The 25431-nt window shown below is 65.4% G+C and overlaps 1 protein-coding gene and 1 non-coding gene across 2 annotated transcripts; both read left to right on the top strand.

Annotated features, from left to right (window-relative positions):
* The first annotated feature begins 6 nt into the window (after window positions 1-6).
* WNT10A (Wnt family member 10A) lies at window positions 7-14178 on the top strand. The gene is made up of 4 exons (XM_035331240.1): window positions 7-434; window positions 3039-3301; window positions 9482-9858; window positions 13375-14178. Exons 1-4 carry the CDS (start codon window positions 376-378, stop codon window positions 13840-13842), a joined length of 1167 nt encoding a protein of 388 aa, XP_035187131.1. The 5' UTR covers window positions 7-375; the 3' UTR covers window positions 13843-14178.
* On the top strand, window positions 11327-11399 carry TRNAV-GAC. The gene has a single exon. It is a non-coding gene; the product is annotated as a tRNA-Val (tRNA).
* Window positions 14179-25431: the final 11253 nt, after the last annotated feature.

The following is a 25431-nucleotide window of genomic DNA, read 5'->3' on the forward strand; positions in this document are numbered from 1 at the left end:
GGGGGAGCGCGCCCCGAGGGCCGAGGGCCCCCCCGGCCCCCCGGCCCGCCCGGCCATGGGGGGCTGAGCCGGGGGGGCGCTGAGCGCGGCTCGGCGGCGGCGGAGGGCAGGGAGCCCGGGGGGGGCGCGCAGCCCTCGGCGGGCGCTGGGGCGGCGGGAGGCGGCGGGGGGGGCATCCCGGGAGGATGGCAGAGCCGCCCCGGCGAGCCGAGCCCCGGCGCGCAGGGAGCCAGTGAGAGGGAGGAGAGGGGAAAACACAAACAAGCAAACAACCCACAACAAACAAAGCGGGCAGAGAGCAGCGCCGAGCCCCGCCGCCCCTGCCCCAAAGGCGCCCGCCCGCCCGCAGCCCGCACAGCCGCTGCCCCAGCGAAGATGCGCCCGGCCCTGGCCCACGGACTCTGCTCGCTGCTGCTCAGCCTCTGGGTACCCAGGTAGGACCTGCGCCCCCCCCACGCCCCCGTCCCCCGCAGCCCCGCGCCCCCCCAAACCCTCGGCCCCGCCGCCGCCGAGCGCCCCGTTCCCCCGGGGAGCCGCTGCGCGCAGCCCCGCACTGGGGGCGGGCGGCCGAGGGGGCTCCGCGGGGTCCCTCTCCCCGGCCCGCTTCCCCCCGCGCCCCCCCGGCACCCCGGTGGCCCCGCACGGCCGGCTCCCCGCTCTCGGGGCGCTGTCAGGGCCGCTGTCCCCCCCCTCCCCCTTTTGCTGCTCCCCCCTCTTTTCCCCGGCGGGATGCGCGGCTCCCCCCTCCGCGGGAGCTTTGCGCCTTCCTCCCCGGCCCGAGCCACCCCGGCGCGGCCCGGCCTGCCTCAGTTTCCCCGCTGTGCCCGGAGGAGGCCTGGGGATGCGGGAGCAGTGCCCGGTGCCGCTGCCGGTGGCGGGGGGAACACAGCCCCCGGCCCCGGGATTCCATAGCCGGCCCCCCCGATCTGCCAGCATCCCCCCCTCCCCCACGCGGCCCAGCCCGGTGGCAACGGGGGGGGGGGCCGGGTTTCCAAAAAACCCCCCCCCCCCCCTTTCACTCACCACCCCGGCCGTCTCCATCTCCCCCGGGTGACTGGGAGCTCCCCTCTGCCTGCTCTGAAACTTGTGCGCTGCAGGCAGCCAGGGGTTAACCGTGGTGCTGAGAGAGGGGGGGGGTCCCCCGCCCTTCCCCCTCCCTCCAGCCCCTTTAAATATAATTTGTTAACGTTGGGACTTGTATTAATTAAAGCGGCAGCCGCTGCAGCCTGTGACCTGGGGGCTTGTCACCGTGAAATCAAGTTTAAATCCAGATTTCAAGGGGGGAGAGAGCTGGGGGGAGCGCTGCGTCCTCCTAGGGACGGTGACAGCGACAGCCCCGTGCGGGTCCCTGGCCCCCCTGAGCCCTGGGAGGAGCGAGAGGCAGCAGGACCAGCCCTCCGCTTCCCGGGCCCTAGACGAGGGCCCCTGCCTCAGTTTCCCTGCCGTGCAACGGGGACAGCGGCCGCATTATCCCCCCCCTTCCCCCGGGATGCTGGTGGGTGAAGGTGGCAGGCGCTGGGGCTGGCTCCGGACAGGCAGGGGACGAGGTCACTGCAGTGCTCGGGGCGGGAGCTGCTGGCTTTGGGGTGGCTGCAGAGCTGCTTCCCGTCTGCTGTCAGCCAGGGCTTGCTTCCACGGAGTGAACGAGGCAGAGGATTCCCCTCGTGTGCAGGGGCTTTGGAGGGCTGTGCTCCCCTCCGCCCTTCTTCTCCCCCCACCCCAACTCTCCCTGTCAGAGCCACTGTGGATTTGCGCTGTGGCAGCCGCACCGCTCGCCCCATGGCAGCGGTGGGATGGGTATAAACACACTTGGGAAGCTGGAGACGGCAGCAGCGTGACGCTGACAGCTCCCTTCCCCCCGAGCAAGCTGTAATTCAGCGGGGATGCTGGGGCTGAGCCCTTCCTCCAGGGCTGGGGGAGTCAGCCCCTGTCCCCTGAGCCGATTCTCTCCATGTACCTGCACCAGGCTGGCAGGAGCTGGGGGAGCAGAGCGGGAGCAATCCTTCTCCCCGGGGCCTGGCTGCTCCACCAGGGAGCTGCAGTCCCTCCTCCATCCTCCTCCTCCGAGTCTCCTTTCTGTGATTGAGGCTCGAAGGGCTCCTGCGCCCTGCTCTTCCCAGGCACCCAGCTCCTGGGGAAGAGGGACCCCTGCCCGGACAGAGCTTTCCACGGGGATGGAGCTGTCCTGAGCGAGGAGCGGGGCAGTGCTCAGCCCCTGGCGGACCCTGCTGCAAGGTGCAGGATGCTCCTTGGCACCCCGCTGCTCACTCTGCAGGTCCTCTGCGTGGGCTCTGTGGGTGCCCTGGAGCCGAGCAACTCTTTTTCCTCATCCATCTCCCTCCTCACATCTGCTTGTCCTGCCTGCACCCTCCTTACCTTCAGTCATGTTTCTGGACATGCTTTATCCACCTCCCCGCCTCCCTTCTCCCCAGACAGCATCTCTGCTTGTATAAGGACCTGTACCCCAAACGGAGCGTGCGCCTCTTGTCCCCATCCACCTGCAGCCTCTGTGCTTCTGCTCCTGGGGATGGGGTCTGGGTTATCGCTGGAAGCCTGGGAGCATTCAGCAGGGTGCTCAGCTCCGACATTCCCAGCTGAGCTGCTGGGAAAAGGATGGTCCCTCTGGTTCCTCCCTCTCCTCCAGGAGACACAGGGAGGGGATCGGCCAGCAGCAGGGACGGAGCCCAGCCTGGGATGGGTCTCCTGCTCCAGGGGCTGCCTCCTGTGACAGGGGAAGCCCAGGGAGAACCCCCCACTACCTGGCAGTCTGTGCCCGAGAGCCTCCGCACCATGCGGCTGGGGTGGGAGAGCCCCAGGGGAGCGCACCGAGGGGGTGCAGCCCTGGGGGATGCTGGCCTCCAGAGGCAGGGGGGCCAAATTCGGCTGCTGGGGTGGCAGGGATGCGCTGGCATGCCCGCAGAGGATTGCAGCCCCGGCGCTGCTGAACAGTCCCTGCTTGCTCCGCTTGCTGTGGTGCCCAAGGGTTTCCCAGGCTCTGCAGCATCTGCTCGGCTCACGGGTTTCCCTTTCCCCCAAAGCTCCTGCTCCAATGAGATCCTGGGCCTGAAGCTGCCGTCGGAGCCGGTGCTGAACGCCAACACGGTGTGCCTGACGCTGCCGGGGCTGACGCGGCGGCAGCTGGAGGTGTGCGTGCGTCACCCCGACGTGACGGCCTCGGCCATCCAGGGCATCCAGATCGCCATCCACGAGTGCCAGCACCAGTTCCGGGACCAGCGCTGGAACTGCTCCAGCCTCGAGACCAAGAACAAGATCCCCTACGAGAGCATCATCTTCAGCAGAGGTAAGGGCCGGGTGGCACTCCTCGTCTTCCTCCTCCTCTGCCCAGACTCCGCTCTCGGGAGCCCACATCAGCTCCCACTGGGCACAGCTCCTTCCTGGAGCAGGGGACCAGGAAGGGAAAGGGACGGAGAACCCTTAGGATCTGTCAGACCGAGCAGCAACAAACTTGGGCTCTTCTCTGTGCACCTTCTTGTTTGCCCTTGTCCTGAGCTACATGCCCATGCCCAGCTTCTCCTGAGACTCCTCCTAGGTCCCACCACTGTTCAAAATCTTCCCCCCATGCGCTGTAGGCTGATGGTGCCATGGGGAGCCTTAGGGGTCAGGGTGCAGCGCTGACAGCGGGTCTGAAGGTGTGTGCCGTGCTCTGGGGTTTGGTTTGGTGGGTGCACTGCACGTCCTGGCTCATTCCTGCTCTGGTGCTGGCGTATGGGGATGGTGTCTCAGCACATCGCGGAGAGCAGAAGCATAAAGGGATGTGGGTCTGTCAGCACGTCACCCCGGTGTCCTGCCTTTGTTGGCTCCCCAGTGCAGGAAGCCTGCGTCCTGCCTGGCTCCAGGGTCTGCCCGGTCCTGCTGCAAGCGTCTCCTGGCCTCCTTCCCTGGCACCTTGCAGGTGTCAGAGCTCCCCTGGCCAGTGCTTGTTCCTCCAGGGCTGCGCTCTGGGGGTGCAGGGGGTCTGCCCTGCATGGTGCACGCCGGGGTGGTGACCCGATGGGGCTTTCAGCAGGACTCCAATTTATCTTCTTACCCTGCGTGAAGCCTGCTCCTCTGCACGCACCGGTCCTCTGAGGGTAGGGGTGTCTCCATGCAGAGAGATGGCTGGAGAGGGCCTGCAGCAGCCTTTGGGTGCTGGGAAGCCCCCCACACCAAGGGCAGAGGGGCAAAGCCTGGCTGCAGGGGATGCTGCCTGGAGGCAGGGCTGCAGCCCCTCTCGGCGTGCAGGTGCCTGGAGGAGGGCAGCGCCGGTGCCTCCGCGAGCAGCGCCGAGCTTAGGGCCTGGCAGGGAGGGTGGGGACCGCCAGCCCTGATAAGCATCGCGGTGTTTCCAGGTCTCTGAGGAGCACGCTTTGCTTCAAGTCTCTGCGGGAGGCAGGAGACACCGGCTCGCTGGCTCGAGCCGCCCCCAGAGCCGGGTGAGGTGCCCCGCTCGGGGGTCCCACCAGGCTGGGCGAGATGCTCCAGCAGCAGCGGGGTGCAAACCCCGGCGGGGAAGGAGCTGCCCCAAGGTCCTCAGCCCCAGGGCACCAGGGGATGTCTCCCTCTCCACGCACCGAGGGCTGAGGATCTGGCTGTTTCCTACAAACAGCTTTTGGGATGCTGGTGGCACCTCCGTGGGTGCCCCTGGGGTGAGCCCTGAGGCTGCCACCCCTGGGGGGAGATGCAGGGGGCTCCTGCTGCTCCCCCTCGCTGTGATCCAAGCACCAGGGCCACCCTCTGGGGTTGCTCGGAACCATTTGGGCACACAGCCGGCCTCGGGGCTGGTGCCCTGCTCTGCTCCCAGACCTCTGTGTCCCTCAGTGACGGGGCTGGAGCTCTGAGCTCCACCTCGCAGCTCTCACGGCCACGCGAAGAGAAGAGCCATTAGAGCAGGGATGCTGCGTGCATCTCCGCAGCCCAGAGCTGGGAGGAGAGGCGAAGCGAGGGGTGCAGGCTCCGTGCCACACGCACGGGTGCATCTGGTCCCCGAGGTCTGGGTCTCCGCTCCATGCCCTGCCCCATCCTTGGCGTGCCTGGGAACGCAGCGTGCTGGCAGGATCATGGTTTGTAACCCGAAGTGACAGACCCCTTTAATCTTTCATTCCTTTTCCCACTTCTTCTGCCATCAGTTCAGCCGTGCGTGAACCTCACTTTAAATTATTTGTAGCTGCTTTCTCCCTCCCTCCCTCCCTCTCTCCCTGCTCCGCTCGGCTCCCACCTCCGCCCCGTCCCCCCGCACCCCACACGTCTCCCCCAGCGAGGTGGCAGCATCCTGGCTCCTGTCCGGGCTCTGCCCTGCATCCAGGCATGCAGCAGAGCCCGCAAGGCAGATCCCAGGAGCTCGACGCAAGCCCCAGGGAGCCAGGGAGGAGCAGGGAGGCTTCAAACCGGGCCTGGTGGGAGTCTGAAGGGGGCTTCTGGGCCAAAGAGCTGGGGAGAGGGATGCTGACGGGCTCCAGGGACGGGTGTAAAGGGATGGAGCAGTGCTGGCAAATGGGTGCTGAGCCCTTGTCCTGGCCCTGCACTTGCAAGTGTACCCGTGGCGGGGTGTGCTGCTGCCGGGGCTGCGGGGGCAGAGGCTGCTTGAGGGGCCCTTGTGCCCATGGCTCATCCCAACCCCATCTGTCTGTGGCTCTGAAAGAAGCGGGGCCGGGCTGTCCTGGAGAGCGGCATCCCTCCGGCTCCTTCTGCAGCATTCGGAGGCAGGGTGAGGTCTGCAAGCCTGTGCCCTCCTAAGGAAGTCTCCTGGGTGCTGTGGGTCTGTGGGGGCCCGGCCAAAGCCTGGCGAGGAGGGGGGAACTCCCTGCGAGGCCGACAGAGCCGGGTGCCAGGGCGCAGCCAGCGAGGCAGGTGCTGTTAGGGCCGTCCCGAGGGATGCTGCCGAGCACAGGACCCCGGCGCCCAGCTCCAGAGAGTCCCAGCCAAGCTCTGGCGCCCGCAGACCGCAGCGCCCGGCCCAGCACAGCTGCAGCTGGGATCCTGGCAGGGTTTTTCAGTGCCCCCAGGCAGGCTGCGGGCTTTGCCCACCTGGCCCCGAAGCGCACGCACGCGCGTGTGCACGCAGGTGCTGCGGGTGCTCAGCTGCATCCCTGCGGGTGCCCGCAGCCCCTGGCCGTGCCCCCAGGTGCACGGGCACGAAGTGGTGCCCTCGGGGAGCGGGCAGCATCCCCGGAGGTGCAGGGCTGAGCCCAGCTCCCCGCAGCCCGAGGAGCAGCTCCAGCTCCTGGCTCGCAGCGCCGTGGGCGGACGGGGAGCCGCGTGCTCGCAGCGAGGGCTCCAGGCTGTCCCCGGCACGCTCGGGAGGCGCAGGGAGGGCAAGTCGCGATCTGCAGGGAGCCGTTTACTGCCTGGCACGGGGCCAGAGCCTGGCAGGTTCACCTGCAGTTTAATTAGGGCGAGGGGAGGGGAGGGGAGGGAGTGGGGCTGGGGGAGAGGTGGCGTGTTGGGACCGGCTGGCTCTCGCGGGAGAAGAGCTCCTCTGCCTCACCAGACAGCGGGGACGGGGGCCTGGCAGCCACCCTGGGCATCCCCGGGGTACCCCGCGGTGCCCCCAGACCAGGCAGCAAGAGCAGGCTGTCCCGCATGGCCCCTGGATGCCACCCAGGGTGAGCTGCGGGAGGAAGGCTCCGGCAGCCCAAAAGTTGCCACGACCTGGGCAGCTGCGGGATGAAGGATGCTGGGGTGGTGGCTCCGTGCAGTGGCCTCCTCCCAGCTGGAGGCCAGGGCTGAGCCAGAGGAAATAGGATGGGAAAGCACTGCAGAGATCTCGGTTCCCTGCAGGCAAGGGGCAGAGGGGCTGAGCTGCTCCCAGGAAGCTGTCCAGCTCTCCCTGCCCCAGAAGACCCTGGAGTCCACAGCCCTGAGAGGTCTTTTGGTGGGTGCCCGGCGCAGCCCTTTAAGCACATGGCTGGATCCTGGCTGTGGTGTCAGGGTGGTGTCCTCCAGCAGGACGCAATACTTCCCATAGCCCTTCTCGCATCTCCTGCAGCTACAGCCTCTTCTGTACTCTCTGGAGGGACCTGGTGACTCAGGCATCACCACCAAGGTCTTAGGAGTCTTGGGCAGCTGGAGAGCCCCCTCTGAAGGGCTCGGGGACCAGCCGAGGCACACCGTGCTTGGCTGAGGTTCCTGGAACATCCCACCCTTGCCGAGACCACGATGCCCACGGTTGTCACCTGCAGCCACCTTGCTCACTGCATCCTCCGGGCTCTGGCATGGCCTGGGCAGAGCGAGGAATGCGAGCTGATCCTGGGCTCGGAAATACGTTGGCTCCACTGCTGCCGAGGGAAGGAGGCTGCAGGGACACGCACCATGCATTGTCCATCGGCTCATGCATGGCTGCAGAGCAGCAGGGGAAGAAGAAGGGCTGGGGCTTGACCACAAGGGGTTCCCAGCCGTGGAGGGCACCAAACCAACTTGGCCTCACCAGTAAGGCTTGCTAGACACAGTGGGTGGGGTAGAGCTTCTGTCTGGGCTCCAGAAGGGATTTTAAGGAGATGCCGCATGGGAAATTATTAGTTAGGCTGGGGAAATGTGTGAGAAAGAGGCTAACGGAAAGGCAGGGCTGGAGAGGAGACCGTGGCGCCAGGTGGAGGGTTTGCTCCTGCCATCCCTGGGCACGGGCTGGGAGAGCAGCCCGGGAGCAGCCGGGAACACCGAGCGGGTGGCAGCGGCGGGGCTGAGAGCTGCCTGTGCCAGGCGAGGAGGGAGGAGGCACCCTGGAGGCTGGTCCAGGGGATGGAGAGCTGAGAGGATGATGCAGGAGGTTTGGGGGTGCCGGGGGCTCGTTCTCCATCCTGCACCGCAAACCCGAGGGATGAAATTCTCCAGGTTTGGGCTCTGCTGCTCGGGGGAGCTTGCAGGGAGGTGGCGCAGGCTGGTGGAGAGGGGAAGACGCGGTCCTTGTAATAAAGACAAACTGCTGCCATGCACCGAGCGCTTCCCTGGCTGAAGGACGTGGAGATGCTCCCCGGCCAGGGACGGGGGGCAGGCAGGGCTGAGAGGGGCTGACCCAGCCCCGGGGCCGTCAGGGCTGGTCGCGGCGTGGGTGTGTTGCCTCCCCGGGGAGGCTGCACGGCGTGTGCACCAGCTGCCCCATTACCTGCCCAGTGAAAAATGTTGTTCAACTTGTGCATTGGAAGAGACAGGCTCGGAGCAAGCTTGTCCGACACCGAGGGGAAGCTGGGAGAGGCTCCCGGTTGCTTTTAAGCAGCGCCTCGTTAATTTTTTAAATGCACCAGTGTCAAATTAGCACACAAAAGAGCAGCACGGCTTTAAATGCAGGTTTCCGAGATGCGTTTCATTTCCCTTTAATAAGATCATAGCGTTTGCTCAGCAGGCGGCAGGGAACCACGGAGGAGACATGCGTGCTGCCGAGCATCGCCCGCGCCAAGCGCGTCCGCCGGGGAGCGTTCACTGGGCAAAGCGCCCCAAACCTCCTGAGTGTTCAGCAAACCCAGGGCCGTCCAAGATGGTTTTGTCCAAAGGAGGGAGAGAGGCTTGCAAAGCCAATCTGTTTATTTATTCACGTGGGAAGGCAGCGCAGAAAGTCTGTCCCTCCCTCCTTCCTTGCTCCTGCTCGGGCCGGTCAGTGCGCAGCAAAGCAAAGCGTGCTGAGGGCTCCCCGCCTGGCCCGGCACCAGCAGGAAGGAAAATAATAGCATTAAAAAAAAACATCAACAAAATATAAAAGGTCCCAGGTACAGGAGGCTGTGTCCCTGCTCAGCAGCGAAGCCAAGCAGCCCTCGAGCAGCCCCTGCTCGCAGCCCCACGGGACCCATCCCTGTCCCCGTCCGCCCCACCGGCAGCTAATGGCACTGGCGGGTGTCCTGGCTCCCCGGCGCTTAACGACAACCAGCTGCCGGCCCTGGCAGCGCACGGTGCGGTCGGGGATGTGCAATTTTTCCAGCGCCGTATCACATTTACAGGAGGTTTCAGCAGGAAGCGGCGAGGCTCAGGGCTCGGGGAAGGAGCGGGCAGGCACAGATGGATGGGGCCGGACAGGCAGTGCCGCACACCCCGCTGCCAGCATGGGGCCCCGGTGCTGTGCCGTGCTGCATGGGGACCCGCGGCTGGTGGGGAGTGCTGGTGCCCGCCTCAGCCAGGGAGAAATCCTGCCTGCTGCTGTCCGCGCAGCGCTGTCGGCACCGCTGCCCTTTTGGGGAGGACGTCTGCACCCACTCTTTGCTTCCCAGTGGTGTGGGGTCAGGAACCCATTCCTGAACCACTTATTCCTTAGCAGAAATAGCAACTGCCTTTCCCACCAGCCCCGGGTGCCGTGCTGGCATCTCCGCAGGGCGATGCGAGCGAGGGTGATGGTCCTGCTGGCTGCAGCTGGCACCGGGCAGGGCTGGCACCTGGTGCAGCGGTGTGCCCTGCTTGGAAATGGGGCTCAGGGCACCCGGAGGGGTTTTGCTCGTGGTCCAGACGGAACAACCGCAAGGCAGGAGCCCGGCCTGAGCCCCCTCTTTCTCCTTCCCCGCAGGTTTCCGGGAAAGCGCCTTTGCCTACGCCATCGCGGCGGCCGGTGTGGTGCACGCCGTCTCCAACGCCTGCGCCCTGGGCAAGCTGCAGGCTTGCGGCTGCGACCAGAAGCGGCGTGGCGACGAGGAGGCTTTTCGCCGCAAGCTGCACCGGCTCCAGCTGGAGGCCATGAACCGCGGCAAGGGCATGGTGCACGGCGTGCACATGGAGCACATGCCGGCCGAGACCCCCGGCCTCCAGGACTCCTGGGAGTGGGGGGGGTGCAGCCCCGACGTGGACTATGGGGAGAAGTTTTCCAAGGATTTCCTCGACTCCCGGGAAACCTACCGGGACATCCACTCGCGCATGAGGCTGCACAACAACCGCGTGGGGCGGCAGGTGAGCGGCAGCGGGGGGGACATGGGGACACTGGTGGGGACGGCATCCCTGGGACACACGCGGGAGGATGCAGGGGGCTTGTGCTGAGATGTAGCCTGTGCCAGATGGGGCGGCACAAGTGCCTGGGGCTGTTTGTCCCCAAGGCACCCCCAGTTTGTCCCAGGCAGTGCAGCAGGATGGATGGGGCACGGCGAGGCTGGGCTGAGCCGGGCAGTGGGGACCCAAGAAGGGTGACACCCCCTGGGGAGCTGAGGTGGCAGCTGGCAGCCTTGTCCCCCAGCTCCGTGGGGACTCTGGAGCCTGCCCAGGCGAGCAGAGTTGCCTCCCCTCCGTTCTCATGATGTCAGGTCTCGTTAAAGGTGCTAATTAGTAGCTCTGGCTGGGAAGTGGTGTTTAAACGCAGCCTGCCATTGGAGGCAGGAGGGGACCAGAAGCGGGCTGTGCTCCCCTGCCCGGCCGCGCTGCCAGCAGGTGCTGCGGGGACCCCATCACACAGACCCAGCATGACATCTGTCCCCAAGCCCCCTGCCACACACGTGTCCCTGTTTCTCCACGGGGACCAGCACTGATGCCACAGAGCTGCCGTTCTTCCCGCTGCAGCCCCTGGTACTCAGAGCATCTCTGCCAGCACAGCCAGATTTTGACGTTCGGGGTGGGCATGTAGTGTAACGTGGGGATAAGTAATTAAAGGCCATAATTACACAGGGAGCATTTCCCCGGGACGGCACAGATGTTTGGACGTGCCTCTCGCTTGGAGCACGTTTAAAGCCAGCTGCAAGATGGGGACACTGCAGAGCAGGGCCTTGATGTTTGCTGTTCCCGGGTGCTGGAGCTGGGCTTCACCGCCCCCAAAATCTGCCTCAATACCTGGGGAAAGCCAAAGCTTTTTGCTTGTTTGGCTTTGCACGTGGTGAAGGCTTGCTCAGCACCGGGCAGCTAAATCCTATGCAGGCTGCTCTGCCCCCAGCCAGGCAAGACCCCCGACCCCCGACCCCCTCCAGCTGCAGGGCTCATCCTGGCTGCCCGCTGGCTCCCTGTGCCCAGACCCACAGGGGCTGGCAGCGGTGCTCAGGGCTTGGGGTGTGCAACGCCAAGGGAAAAAGCCCAGAGACGGGGGATGTCACCACGCAGCGCCTTTAGGATCTGCCCTTTGGGGTCTGCTCTCCCCGGAAAGGAGCGGCCGCGCTGGGTGCAGCAGCTCTGTGCCCTTCTCCTCTCCCAGGGGCACACTCTGAGCTCCTGTCCCCTCGCGCAGAGCTCGGCCACCACGTGCTGTCCCTCGCCGTGCCACAGCACCCAGCCGCTCGGTGAGATGATGCTGAGCATCCTCTCCGAGGTCCACGTGCCTCCCTAGGGTACCCTGCACGTACGTAGGGCCGACGCGTGCCCGGCTCCCAGCTCGGACCCCGCAGTGCCAGGGGAGGTGACAAACCCACCGACAGCCACCCCTGGTGGCCCGGGGACACGGGTTTCTGTAGTGTAGTGGTTATCACGTTCGCCTGACACGCGAAAGGTCCCTGGTTCGAAACCAGGCAGAAACATGCCCTTTTAAATCCAGCTCCGAAGCCAGGGAGGGGATGCTCAGCATAGCATCCTCGTGGGCATCTCGGTGTCTCGCCTTTGCGCAGGAAGCCACGGGGCAGGGAAAAGCTCCCGCCCCCCTCCTGCAGGAGGCTTCCCATGCAAACCCAAGACCCCAGCGCGCAGGAGGCTTTGCGAGCCCTCCTCGCCCGCCAGATCAGAGAGCAAGAGGATGAAAGGCAGAGCCTGGAACTACCCATTACCCTCACAACAAAGGGCTACGATAAAGCTCTTATGAGCGTGTCTGGGAGGAGCTGGGAATGTGTGAAAGAAAGCACCAGCGAGTCCGGGCATGTGCCGAACCCGGGTGTCTGTGAGATGGGAGAAGGACCTGGGTGCACGAGGAGAGGCGGTGGCAAAGGCTCCCCTGGGTCTGGTGGGGTCTTGCTCCCCAAGCAGGACAGAGAAGAAGTCTGTCCGTGGGCAGGGATGCTGCGGTGCAGGGGTTTGGGATGCCCCGCAGTGACGGCTCGGGTGTTCCACGCTGGGTGATGGGGACACCAGCATCCCCTCCGTCCCAGTGGGGACCATCAGAGCTGCGGCACTAGATGTGGATTTCCCTGGTCCAGGCCTGGAGGGGGGGAGGCAGCAGAAGATGGGATCCCGATGCCGGTGTGCCCCGAACCGCGGGCAGGCAGCTGGTGTTCCCCGCCGGCACACCCAGGGCATGGCAGAGAGGACGGGCAGCTCATTACCTGCGAGGTGGAGGCTGTTCCCGGCAGGAGACAGGGCTCTCAGCAGGATGAAAGCCAAACTCCAGCCCAGCCCAGACCTCTCTGCCGTGTGCCCCGAGCTCCAGGCGTGTTTCCCTGACCTGCCTTCATTAACATAAGTGCTTAGCAACGGGGAGATTTACTCAAAAACAAGCAAACAAGCAGCAAAAAATACCCACCCCTACCAAAACAAGGCACCTCTTGCATTCCCCTGACCAGGGAGGGGGAGAGAGCAGGGAACCTGTGACAGGCACAAAGACAGGCGGCCGGCTGGGACACCATGGGGCGAGACCTCACGTGGGGCTGCGTGTCCCCCGGGCTCCCCCCGAGCCCCTGGGGGCCACCAGCCTGGGATTGAATTGGCACGTGTGGGCTGCTCTGTGCCAGCCCCAGCCCGGCTGAGGCACCCCAGGGGTCTCCGTGGGAGGGGGTCTGCTGGAGCCCACGCGAGTGCGTGGGGCTGGGGGCAGGCAGTGCCACGGGGAATCCCTGTCCCTGCTTCGCTGAGGCTGGGGCTGGGCAGGAAATTGTCTCCCAACCACCACAAAGCTGGTGGCAAAGCGCTTCAAAGCGCCTGCTGCCTTCAATCTCTCCGCGCTCTGTAATTTGGGGCTAATTTCCCTTATTACGTCGTTACTCTTGGGCCAAGGGGTGCGGAGGGGGAGGATGGGGGACAGGCCTGCTGCCTTCCTTGCTGCTCTCAGGCACAGCTTGGAGGACATACCCAGTCCCCAAGGCAGACAACCCCGTCCCCATGTGGGGACAGGGCAGAGGGTGGCACCAAGTGCGGCTGTCTGCGGTGTGCAGCTGCTCTGTGCCCCTGGAGGTCTCTGGGCTTGAGCTGTTTGCCTTGGCACGGCCAAAGCAGCATCCCTTGCAGTTTTGGGTGACGTTTCAGCACCTGCCCTGGATGCCAGCACCATCCCCTCCTCCTGGCATAGCCACCATGGTCCCTCTTGTCCCTTTGCTGGCCACACTCCGTGGCCAACCCAACCACAACACTGTCCCTCGCGGGGGCGGGTGTGTGGCAATGGCCTTGCTGCAGCCTCCCAAAACCACAAGCTGGGACCGCGAGTGTCTGCAGTTCCTGCTTGAAATTCACCTCCTGGCGTGACGTGGTGTTCCCACATCACCCATCCACAGGGAGCTCCACGCCGCCTTCTCCATCACCCAAACACCGCGTCCCCCACGCTAACCCCTTTGCCTTCCCCTCCCCACCCAGGTGGTGATGGACAACATGAGGAGGAAATGCAAGTGCCACGGCACCTCGGGGAGCTGCCAGCTGAAGACCTGCTGGCAGGTGACCCCCGAGTTCCGCCTCGTGGGGTCCCTGCTCAAGGACCGCTTCTACGGGGCCACCCTCATCCGGCCCCACAACCGCAACGCGGGGCAGCTGGAGCCGGGCCACGCTCGGCACCGCCGCCGCGCCGGCATCAGCGAGCTGGTCTACTTCGAGAAGTCGCCCGACTTCTGCGAGCGGGAGCCGGCCCTGGACTCCTTGGGCACCCAAGGGCGCCTGTGCAACAAGACCAGCCCGGGCATGGACAACTGCGAGAGCCTGTGCTGCGGCCGCGGGCACAACATCCTGCGGCAGACGCGCAGCGAGCGCTGCAACTGCAAGTTCCACTGGTGCTGCTTCGTGGCGTGCGAGGAGTGCCGCATCACCGAGTGGGTCAGCGTCTGCAAGTAGCTGGCCGCCCGCCCCGGGGGGCCAGGGACAAAGCGCGCCCGCCCCGGGGGGAGGCAGACGGGGACCGGCGCTGGGGGGTGACGGAGCCGCGGCGGCCGCTTCCCTCCGCTCCGGAGCCGGAGAGGAGATGCTCAGCACGAGGGCGGCCCGGCCCTCCGAAACCAGCACTTTGTCGTCACCCGGGGTGGGTGGGGGCTTCTTGTCACCCGGGGAGGGTGCCCGCCCGGCCTCGCACCAAGGCACCGGGGCTGCCGGCCCCGGGAGCGCACGGCCACGCTGTACAGACCGCCGACACCAGCACCGCGCGGGGGGCGCAGGGTGGGCACTGGGGGGGCACCCGGTGGGACGGGGTGGGGTGGGGTGGGGACAGCGGGGCATGGGGTGGGAGGGTGGGGGGGACGCACCGGCACCGTGCGCAGGTTCCTCCGGCCACGTTGCGCTCCTGGTGGGATGGGGATGCAGGCCGGGCATCCGTCGGGGGCTCAGCCACCCCCGGCTGGAGCTCACCTGTGCCAGGACAGAGCTGTAGCGCAGGGGGCTGCCGTCGTGGCCGGAGGGGAGGGTGCCCGGGCTGTGCTGTGCGTGCCTGTGTTATTGTATGGTAAGTTATTTCTTGATTGTGAATAAAAGTGGATTGGAGACAGCGCTGGGTATTTAGGGGCGCAGCACCCTGCTCTTGGGCACCCTCCGGAGTGCCCACCCCGGGGTGCAAAACCTTCACCCCATAGTGACCTTCATCCCACAGTGACAGCCCTGGGAGCTGCCTGGGGATCAGCTGGAGGCCGGGCACACCCTGCACCTGATCCAGCCCGCAGGGATCCCTGTGTTCAGCCCCATGCCTGTGGCTGTGCCGCTGCCCCCTGCGCCACTGGAGAGATGCTCAGGGCAGGGAGCAGAGAGGGGGGCAGGCAGCCAGGCTGGGCCAGGTGCTGGGGACCTGAATTTGTCCCTCCCTGCTGGCATTTGGGCCCTGTGCTGGTGGCAGGGGGGCACCCATCCGTCCGTGGCAGCCCGCGGGGACCAGCGGTGAATCACGGCGCTGGTATCTGCCGGCTGATAACCTCCCTGCTCCTCCCACGGCTTCGCGCCCCTCGGGGCTCTGCAAAAATATAACAGAGTAAGTGAAGAAGAAAAAAAAGAAAACAAAAAACAAAACACAAGGAGGAAAATAGCAGGCTGGGAGGAAGCAAGCACCCCGGGTGCAGCGGGGAGGAGCCCTGCGCCCTCGTTTCATAACGCTCCTGTGGGCACTGTCCCTGGGCTGTGGGACAGCAGTGGTGGCACTGCCACAGCACGCCAGGATAGGCCCAGCTCCGTGTCCTCGGGTGGGACGGTGCCTGCCATTGCCATCCCAGGCATGGTGGTGGCCAGGCTGGCTTTGCCCCTGGAGGAGGCACTGGTTGGATGCGGTCCTTGCCCCGGAGCTGGCTGTGTTTTGGGGGCTCGGGAGCAGAGCAGGGTGGTGGAGGTGGTGAAGTGTGGGAGCTCCTGGAGACCCACTGACGTGTGGCCATCTGGCCAGCCCACCTCCCTGCTCCTTCCCAGGCTGTCCCAGTCCCTGTGTCCCCAAGCCGTGCTCCCCAGGGCAGGGCGGTGGGGCTGTGCACATCCCTTGTGCTGCGGCACTTTGTCCCTGGCAGCTGGCTCCCGCCCCAACGGGGCTGCTTTGAGCATCCTGCAGAGGCTGCTGAGGGGCAGTGTCCTCTCCGGGTGCCCAGCTGCTCTCCCCTAACCCCTCACTTTGGGCACAGGGTGTTGTGAAGCTACCCACAGGTAAAGCCGGCCACCGAGCCGACAAAGCACGGTGCAGCGGGGCTGTGTCCGAGGCTGGGGCCCTGGGGCAGCCAGTGGAATAAAACCACCAAGGTCCCTTGATAAGGGGAGACCCCAGCTCCTTTCCTGGGGTCTGCGGGCAGCGTGCTGGGGGTGCAGGCGGCTCCAAGGCGCGGGCTGCCTGCTCGCAGCAGCTCCTCTGCTGGCGGGACCAGCTGGCTCCCAGCACAAACCAACACTGGGGATCTGCTCTGCGGCTTCCCTTGCTGAGTGTCTGCGAGCCGCAGGCAAGGCACCAGAGAGAGCCTGTGGTTGCAGAGACAGTGTCCCTGTGCTCTGCTAACTGGTAACCAGCCTCCGAGCACCCGTCCTGTCAACCACACGAGGAGCCTGCAGGACACATCCTCTCCCCACGGCCACAACTGAGCCTCCAGAGCCCTTTGCAAGGCAGGACTGGGCTCCCTGGTGTCTGTGCATCCCCAAACCTCCCCTCCTTCCCTGGAAAAGAAACGCACCGTGTGTCACGGTGAAGCTTGGGGGAAAGGGGTGATGGCTGATGCTTCTGGCCCACGGGTGGCATTGGTCCCACCAAAACGTCCCATTTTCTCACATTTGTGTGGAGGGGCTGGGCTGCTCCAGCCTTGCACCTCCTGGTACACGGTCCCCCTGCGCTGCACGCAGAGATGCTGCTGGAGTGGAAAAATCTGGGGCACTTTGCCCAAGGCTGAGGGGTGAGCACCAGAGTAGATGAGCTGAGGTAGATGGCTGAGGTGGTTTCCGCCAGGGGAGACCAAATTTTTCCCAAGCTCTCCCATTTGTCCTCAGATGCAAAGTAATAAGGAAGTCCCCAAGCTTAAAATAAATAAAGAAATAAATAAATGGGCCTTTCTTTCACATGCACGGAAAGAGCAGTGAAGGCTTCCAAAGATGGCAGTGGGTCCGTGCTGGCGAGAACAGATGGGATTTGCCCCAGTGCCATGAAGCATCTGGGAGGTCCCTCCACCCCGGGGGTCCCTGGGGGGACCATCAGCTGCGTGGCTCTGCCAGAGCCGGGGTGGCCTGGTGGCATTCCCAAAGCCCCAGCAGCCGGAGAGCTCCCCAGCTCCTTCAGACAAACCGAAAGCAGACGCAACTCCTCGCCCGTGTGGCTGGGGAGAGCGATGGGGAAACCTGACCTTAGTGTGACCGCCGAGAGGGCAGGAGAGAGACCTGGGCCGGGCCGCTCACCCCGTGCCTCTGCCGGGGCTGAAGCCGGCTGCGTGGCTGCCCGGGTACCCCGGGATAGCCGATGCTATCTCAGCCCTGGCCCTGTGCCCATCGGCAGGCGCGGCGTGGAAGAGCCCGGGGGCAGTGGATGCCCTCCGGCGTGGCAGGTCGCTCCGGTCCTTTCTCCTCGCTCCCCAAAGCCCCAGCTCGTCTCCTGCTTCTGGAAAGCTCCAGCAAGGGTGGGGAAGGTCTCTGGGGGTGGCAGGGGGGAACGGGGGGGCTGGGACTTTCCCCAGGAGATCACAGGAGGAACTTTGGCTGGAGGGTGGGGGGAACCAGCGAGGAGTTGCTACATCATGCCCCAGTGAGCCGTGAGTAACTCCTCTGGTATTTATTCCCCGCGCAGAACAGTCATCGGAGCCAGATCCTGCCCGGGGGAATCGCTACCCGGGAACGCCCAGCCCCATCCAAATTCCATTCCTGCTCCCAGCAGAGCCGTGAAGCAAAGCCACGAGGGAACGGCTCCCTGTCCCCCTTCTGTCCCATCCTGTCCCCACGCTGGGCTGACATGGGCGCGGCCACCAACACCACCAGCAGGGCTGCCCCTGGTGGCACCGGGAGCGTGCTGGGCTGCTGGCCAGGGCTACGGGACGTCACCTGCTGGGCTACTGGGCTACTGGGCAGACCCCTCCCGGCCTTGGGGTGGGCAGCGTGCCCCCACGCTGCCCCTGCTTGGGTGGGCAGGCAGGTGGCCGTGCCCTGAGCCCCTTCCCCAGAGCCTGCCCGGCACCGTGCTGCAACCTGAGCGGCACAGCGGTGCTCCGAGGCTTTCCTGGAGTTCAGCCCCAACATGTCGTGCTTGGCACCGGCACCCGTGCAACCCCCTGAAAAAAAAAAAAAAAAAAAAAAAAGGGAAAAAAAGTTTGGCCCTAACTGACCTGCTTGGCAAGGCAGAGTACCTACAGCGAGGCAGCAGCTGGCTCGGGAGCGGAGCCCAGGAGCTCACCCCTCCAGGGTCCTGCCCGCCGGCCCCTGGCACAGCATCCCGGTGGCATTGCCCTACAAAAAGTGGCCTTGCTCTGCAGCCACCGCCGCGTTGGGCTCGTTGAGTGACCAGACGTGCCCCTGCTGCCCGGGAGGACTTCAGCCTCGAAGGCACCGCAGCTCAGCTGGGTGGCCTGGGGCACGGCGCTGCCGCGCACCTTCACAGCCCTAACATTGGTGGCTGAGGTCCCAGTGGGGCAGGCGGGGGGCACCAGGGCTCCGCGGGGTGCCCGTGGTCTCAGAGGCGAGGCTCTCAGCATCACGCCACCCGTCTGTGGTGTGACCCGGCTGCGATGGTTTTGGGTAGGCTTGGAACCCAACGCGCTCGGTCCCACACATGGCCCCTGGCTGACACCAGAAGCTCCCCAGGAGGCCTGGGCTCCACACGGCAGCACTGGGCACAGGCCTGTGAGCCAGGAGGGTAGGACACCCACTTCGCTCCCTTGTCCCTTGACCAAAGACTTTCCTTGGCTGGGCAGGGAGTGCCCGGCACTGGCTGCTGCAGGAAGGGTGCCCTCGCTTGGTCCCCAGCTGAAGAAGAGGAAGGTGGGTGCCAGGGACAGGGGGGGACATCAGGGTCCCCCCACAGCCCCAGCGTACTTCTTCCCTGAGGCAGATGGGGCAAGGGGGTGCCTGGGACACCCATGGCCCTAGGGGCAGCCTGGTGGGGACAGCGGGACGGGTGGGAGAAAGGGAGGAAAGCTCTTTGGATGGAGAGGGAGAACACCAGAGGGGACTTTGCCTGTGCCACCCCCTCCTTCCCACCAAAGCTATGGGAGGTTTGGGGATGGGGAGGGAGATCACAGAGGGGCACAGCCGGCGAGGGGCAGGCAGCCAGAGCAGGGGAGGTGGGAGCAGGCGGCTGCGGCTGGGGGATGAAAGCTCAGGGTCCTGGGGGGGGGACACAGGAGAGGCGCAGAGGCAGCCAGCAGAGCCAGGTGCAGCGGGGAAGGGGTGGGGGGAAGGCAGGGAAAAGAGGCCAAGTGCAAAGAGAGCAAAGGCGGCGGAGGAAAAGAGAGCGTGGCCAGAGAGGCAGACATGAAAGGGGGAGCGAGGCAGGGGAGAGATGAAAGGGCGACGGCGCGGGTGCTCCTGCCTCCTCCCCAAGGCTCCCGGGGCTCTGTAATCCCCGGGGAGCTGGCTCCTCTCATGTGGTGGCCCGCAGCTGTGTGCGGTCGGCTCAGCCCCACCGCTCCGCACAGGGACTTTCCAGGAGGGGGAGAAGCCCAACACAAAACACATGACTTAACCATCGCCTGCGAAGCCCGGCGCATGCGGGGTCCGGGGGCACCCCGGCGCGCACCCCGCCAGGGCCAGGGCCAGCCGCAGGCACGCTGCCTCCTGCCCCGGGGAGCAGCGGGGAAGGGGAAGGGGCATGACCCCGATGGGCATTGCTCCAAGGTGGTTACGCACGGGCGCAAGAGTCGGGATGAGCCCGGATCAGACATCGCTCACAGCAACGTCACGGTGGTCCCGTAGGGCACCCCCTCAGGGCACAGATACGCAGAGTGGGGGGCCCTGTGTGCTCCGTGCCTCTCCCTGCTCCCTGCTTCCAGTGCTGAATCGCACCCCCTGCTCCCCGGGCTTGGCGCTGGGCACCAGGGATGAAGCAGGACTTGGCAGACAGAGTTGGCATCCATCCTGCTGGGTCACCGGGTCAGTTTTACTGCTCAGAATCAAACCAGGAACCCATGCCAGGATGCCCATGACTTGGGATACCTCTGTTCTCTGTGCCCAGCTCAGGTCACTGGAGCCCATACAAAGTGATGTTGCTGTTGGACAGTCTCTTGTTCAGCACCGCGGGGATGTCTCCGTGGAGATGCTGGGCTCTCTTCAGTCTGGGGCATCAGGGGCAGCAGAGCTGGTTCCCATGGGCGTCCCCCACACCTCTCCCTTCCCCTACTCTCAGGTTTGTCTGTGCCAACCCTCTCCTGTGCACCCGTGTGAGCTTGGTGGGCTCAGATGGAAGTGGTCTGAGCTTGAGCAGCACCAGAAGCTGCCTTGGCCCTCCTGCCCCTGTGCCCTTCCCTTCCTTCAAGACAAAAGATGGGTGCTTGGCAGCACAGCCAGGGAGCTCCCCTGAGCCCCGGGGAGAATTTCACTCCCTGTAGGACCTTACTCTTCCCAGGGCTCTCATGGAGCTTAGTCATTTCATCCCCATGGGTATTGTCCCTCCACGGGGATCCCCACAACCCCCATCTATTTGGGTACCTCGGGAAGTACTCTGGCTTCCTCCTAAATCCTTCCCTCAGCCAGGAAAAGGATTCTCCGTGGGGCACCAAGGTCCTGCCCAGCCCTAACGCACCATCCTTGCTATCCTTGCTCCCGCTCCGCGTGCCCAGCTGGGCTCCACGCCCTCTGCAGAGGCTCACACCACCCTCAGCCACACGCACAAGAAACCAGGGGCGCAGCCGTCCCTGGGTGCTCCGCACGCCCGCACGGGAGCCCTGACATCGCTGCCAGGAGCTGCTCCCCGTGCCAGCCAGCAGCTCAGAGGAGCCACCGGAGCCACCTCGGTCTGCAGGGAGCACACTGAGGGGTGCCACGGCAGGGAAGAGCGCAACGCTCGGGGTGCAGGGGGTGGCCGGCAGCAGCCAGCCCTCCCCAGAGGAATGCTCCGGCACGGCTGCAGCTGCAGGGAGGGGAGGCGCTTGCAGAGCGCCGTGGCATGAAGGCATGATAGGGCATGCTCCGCCGGACCATGAATACCTGTCCCAGGCGGTTGGAGGCACCCAAGGCGTGTACGGGTGGCGCGGGAGCACACGCCTCGTCAAGCCTGGGCGGCGGTGCTCCGGCGGAGAGGAGGCTCTTCCCAGCGCGCCCTCCCACTCCGGGTGGATGGCGAGCTCCCCCCGCCCGCGACCCGCTTCTCCATCACACTCTGCACGTAACGCACGGGCCTCGTGGGGGGGAATGCCCCTTTTCTCCCCAGAAAATGGGGCGCAACAGGGCCTGGCCCGAGGCGGGGGGGCTGGGCTGAGCTGGGTGGCCTCGCGGGGTCCCTCCAGCCTTCGCATCTCTGCTCGAATGAATTGCCAGCGGAGCTGCTGCAGCACAAGAATGAAGTGGAAGTGGCAGTTCCTGGTAACTTGTCTCTGTTTGCTGCTTGCAGTGCACCTGGCCACCATGGGCAGCATGCTTGTCACTGGCAGGGGGACGCATCCATGTGAACCTCATCCCTGCTGCTCCCCGTGCCCCTGCAGGGCACCAAGGTGCGTGCCAGGCTGCAGCCTGTGGCCGCTGGTGATGCGCACCTTCTGCACCGAGCCAGGCGCACGTCATCCCGAGAAGCCCCCAGCCCCTGCTCACTTGTGGCTTTGGTCCAGGCACCGATGCACACATCCCTGGAGCATCCTGAAGGGCTGACCCAAAGTAGAGAATGGGGAAATAAGCCCAAGTCTCCAGCTGCTTGTCCATGAGTGGGCACTGGACCACCGCACTGCCGGTGCAACACCTCTGCCGTGAGCAGAGCCGGTCTGGGCTGCGCGCAGTGCAGGTTGCTGGGCTCCATCCTCACCCCAAAACATCCAGCTGCTGGGAACTGTCGGGTCACCAACCTGCGTGCAGCGAGGTGGTGCCAGGGGCCTGCCAGCAGCATCCTGTGAGCCGGGCAGCGCAGAGCCCAGTCACAGCCCTGGGCATGGCATCTCCAGAGGAAGCTCCCCAGGACTTCCATCTCTGAGCCATGTGCTCCTTGGCTGGGTCTCAGATACCTGCTGAGGGAAGGGGCTTTTGCTGGGGGACAGCTGAGGCTGGAGTGGTGCTGGAAGCCCTGTGCTGGCTGAAGGTGTGCTCCAGACCTCCCTGTCTCTCCTGGAAGCCAGGACTCAAGCTGGATTCATAGGGGCTGGCGAGGAGGCATGTTCCCAGCAATGAGAATGACGGAGGGCTTTCAGCCAGGAGCTGGGGAGTTTGCACTTCTGTCACTTCACCTGAGGACCAGAAGCAGGCAAGGGGACACGTGAGGAGGGTTGTCCATGCCTGACCCAGCCCATCTCTGCAGGACCAAGACCTCTGGGCCAGGCATGTCCATGGTTCGTGAGGATGGCTACACCTCTGAGGGGCAGACAAGGAGTGAGTACCAGGGGTAGGAGCCCCCCACAGCAATGCCTGCTCTGCCCAAACCCTGCTCGTCCTCCCCCCGACCCCAGCTGTCCCCAGCCATGCTGTCCCATCACGCCCCTGCCCGCGCTGGGTACCCCCGGCGGGATGGCACCGGCACACCCACACCATGCACGTGGGACGGCTGCATTTTGTGACCCCCCGTCACTGCCGTGGGTTTCCTGCTGCTGTGGGTAGAACCCTTTAGGATCTGGGGGCTCAGCTCCATCCCTGTCCTTCTGGCGTGCCGCGGGAGCGAGCCTGGTTCCCAGCTGCTGGCAGAGCGGGCTCCCTCGCCAGCTGCCTGCGCACGGGGCCGCACACAAACAAACAAACACCCCGGCACCGAGCTCCAGCAACTCATCTTCTCCTAACAACTGTAATTACAGCCAGGCAGCTGGCGAGCCCTGCTTGAAACCTGGTGTGTAAACACGGCCTTCTCCTCCACCGCTCGGGCAAAAGCAGCCTCCTGCAGGGGAGCAGCAATTTTGGGAGGGGGTCCGCGTCGTTGCGGCAAGGGCTGCGGCCGGAGACTTTCATCTCGGCCTTTTGATGCGGGGCAGGAGCAGAAGATGGCAGCTGGCAACAACACACCTCACTGCATTGCCTGCTCAGGGCCGTTTTCCACCTCCCGGTGGGGCGCTGAAGCCTCCTCGCCCTTCCCAGCCCCTGGGCCAGCCGCCGGCTCCCTCTGCCTCGCCAGGACGGGTGCAGGTGCCGGGCAGGAGCAAGGCCAGGGCTGCCCCAGACACCCAGGATCTCCCTTGCACCACCACCTCCAGAGCCAAAGGACCAAGAGGAAGGGCTCAGGTACCTCGGTGATGGGCACCCTTTGGGACCAAGGGTGACCAGGAGATCCCCGCTGGTGCCACCTCTTGCAGAGCAAGCCCAGACTATCCCACGCAGGACGTCCCACTCTTTGCACGAAGGTGCCACATCCCTGCCTTGTCCCCCTGTCCTGTCCCCCACTCCCATCTCAGCCCTACCTGGAGCTCCCTTGGGCACCCCTGGAGGGGTGAGGAGATGCGTGGGGAGCAGCGGGCAGTGCCTGGGTGGGCGCAGGGTTGGCAGAGGCGATGGGAGAGGTGGGTACAGGAGCCCCTCACCTCCCAGCACCTCCAGCTCTCCCCCATATGCCAGCCCTGTGCGCGGCTGCTCCCGAGCTTTGGGACCCTCAGCCCAAGCACTGTCTCACCATCACCACGCACCTCCTTGTCTCTCCTCCGTGCCCTGCTGCTGCCACTTGCCCAGCTCGCTGTCACGGGAAGCCTCCTGCGCCGAGCCCCGCGCAGCCGGGTCCCTCTGGGGAAGGAGGTGGCGCGTGCCCTGCCAGGTCGGGAGGAGCGCTGCTCTGTCCCGCGGTGCCAGCGGAGCGCCCGCGCCGGGAGAGGGAGGGGACAGCCCGCGCTGCCACCGCCACCCGTGGCACTGCCAGGCTGAGCACTCGTGAGCCAGACAGGCGCAGCTCCGGGCGCTGCTTTCCCAGGACACTCGCTTTTGCTTTTGTGGGAGCGATTCCTGCTCGTCAGCCACCACGTGCCCAGCGTGTGTGCAAGGGGACAGCGCTGGGCACGAGGGTGGTGGCCTGCGCCACCCTGCAGAGTGGCAGGAGGGGAAGTGCTGCCGTATGCCCTGCTGGCTCCATGCTCTCCTGCACCCATGGGCGTTCAATCTGCCGCTCCAGACCACATCCAGCCCGGGCACCTCTCAGAGCCCCTTCCTTGCAATCCCAGAGCAGGACACCCTCTTTCCCTTGGCTGGGGGGAGACGGGAAGCCTTTGCCTCCCGGGGATGCTCTCCCAGCACCCGTGCCCACCTCAGCACCCTGCGAAGGCGCAGTCTGCCCCCAGCCTGCCGGGAAGGTGCCGCGGGGTGCTGCGGGGAGGATGCGCGCCCGGCTCCCCGCTGACGTAAGTGCTGGGAGTCAGCCGGGAGCTGCCAGCGGGGAATTGGCCCACAGCACTGGGAGCGCTTGGGGAGCCACGCAGAGAGGAGGTAATTGTTAAATGTGGGCTGAGATAGGCTGAGCGGGGAGGGCAGGAGGCCAGGGAGGTGGCAGACACCTCACCAGGGCTGGCTTGGTTTACACAAGCTGGGCTTTGTTCATTATCTCCTCGGGCTTTCGTGGCTGTGAGTTAACACCCCGTGCTGCTCTGATTACAGGGAGCCGGGCGGCTGCTTTGCAGAGCCTTGCAAAACCTTCCCCAGCGCCCTTGGCTCAGCAGGACGGGCAGGGGAAGGGGCACAGCAGGGCCGTGGCAGGTGCATCCCTAATACCAGCCCCAAACCTGCTGTGAAAAAGCAGCCTCAGGCCTCTCAGAGGGGGCAGACAAGGTCCCCTCTGGCTTCCCACCCAGGGCACAGGGCTTCTAAGAGCTCATAGCATCCCCAGTCCCCAGGGTCCCCTGGAAGGCCGTGGGCAGGTGAGGGGTGCCCGGGAGGCAGGAGGCAGGTGCTGGCAGCTGGGGCAAGGTCCTTCAGGCCTCCCAGTAAGTCCCTGTGCCCACTGGAGGTGATGTCCTGATGGCTAATGGGGCTGGGACATGGCCTCTCCCTGGGAGGGGAGGGCTTTGCTGCATGCCGTGCTACCACCAGGAAGGGAAGACCCATCACTGCCGCATCCCTTGGACAATCAGAGCAGGTTTCGCGTGCCAAACCTCTGGGTTATGCACCAAGACACAGCTGGCCGTGGGGCATCCTCGGCCACCCCATCTTTCTGACAGCCCCGCTGTGCCCCAGCCTGGTGCAGGGGGTGCCCGCAGCGCTGTGCTGGCTCCCGGGCTGCCCTTTGCAGTGTCACACGTCACCAAAGCAGAGCCTCCTGTCCCACAGGTAGAACCTGCCCTCGTCCTCGCCCCCGGCGCTGCCTCGCGCACGCCGCGCTCACCCGCGGTGGCTCTGTGTTGCTCGCCCTCATGTCACCTGGCCGGAGAGACGTCACCTCCCTGCTCTGCCCCACGCAAACCAACAAACCCCCTTGGGACCCTCCAGCAAGGGGCCAACAGCCCCGCGTGCACCGCCCTGCCTTCAGAGCCCCCTCCCCGAGCTGCGGGGACATCCCCGGCACACCCCCGCCACGACCCAGGCACGACGCGTGTCTCTGAGCTAAAAACCTACAAAAAAAAGAAAAAAAAAAAAGGCCAGGAGCGGGGCCAGCTCGCTTGGCTCCAAGCCCCCCTGGTCCGAGCATCACGGCTCCCAGCACCTGCCTCCCCCAGCCCGCCGGCCCCGGGGCGCACGCGAGGGGTGACAGGTGAGTTGGCAGCAGCCCGGCCCCCGGCTTCCCTCGGCGCTCCTTCAAAACCCAGCCTCCTGCGCGCCGTGTTTGTGCCGTGACGAGCCGGCAGACTTCAAGGAGAAGTAATTTGCCGGGATTCTTTTGGCCAGGCGTGTCCCGACGCCCACACGCCGCTCTCGCCTGTGCGGACAGGAGACACGTGCTCTGATGTTGCCCGACACCCGGCG

The sequence above is a fragment of the Oxyura jamaicensis genome, chromosome 7, assembly GCF_011077185.1.
Source record: "Oxyura jamaicensis isolate SHBP4307 breed ruddy duck chromosome 7, BPBGC_Ojam_1.0, whole genome shotgun sequence".
Classification (NCBI taxonomy): domain Eukaryota; kingdom Metazoa; phylum Chordata; class Aves; order Anseriformes; family Anatidae; genus Oxyura; species Oxyura jamaicensis.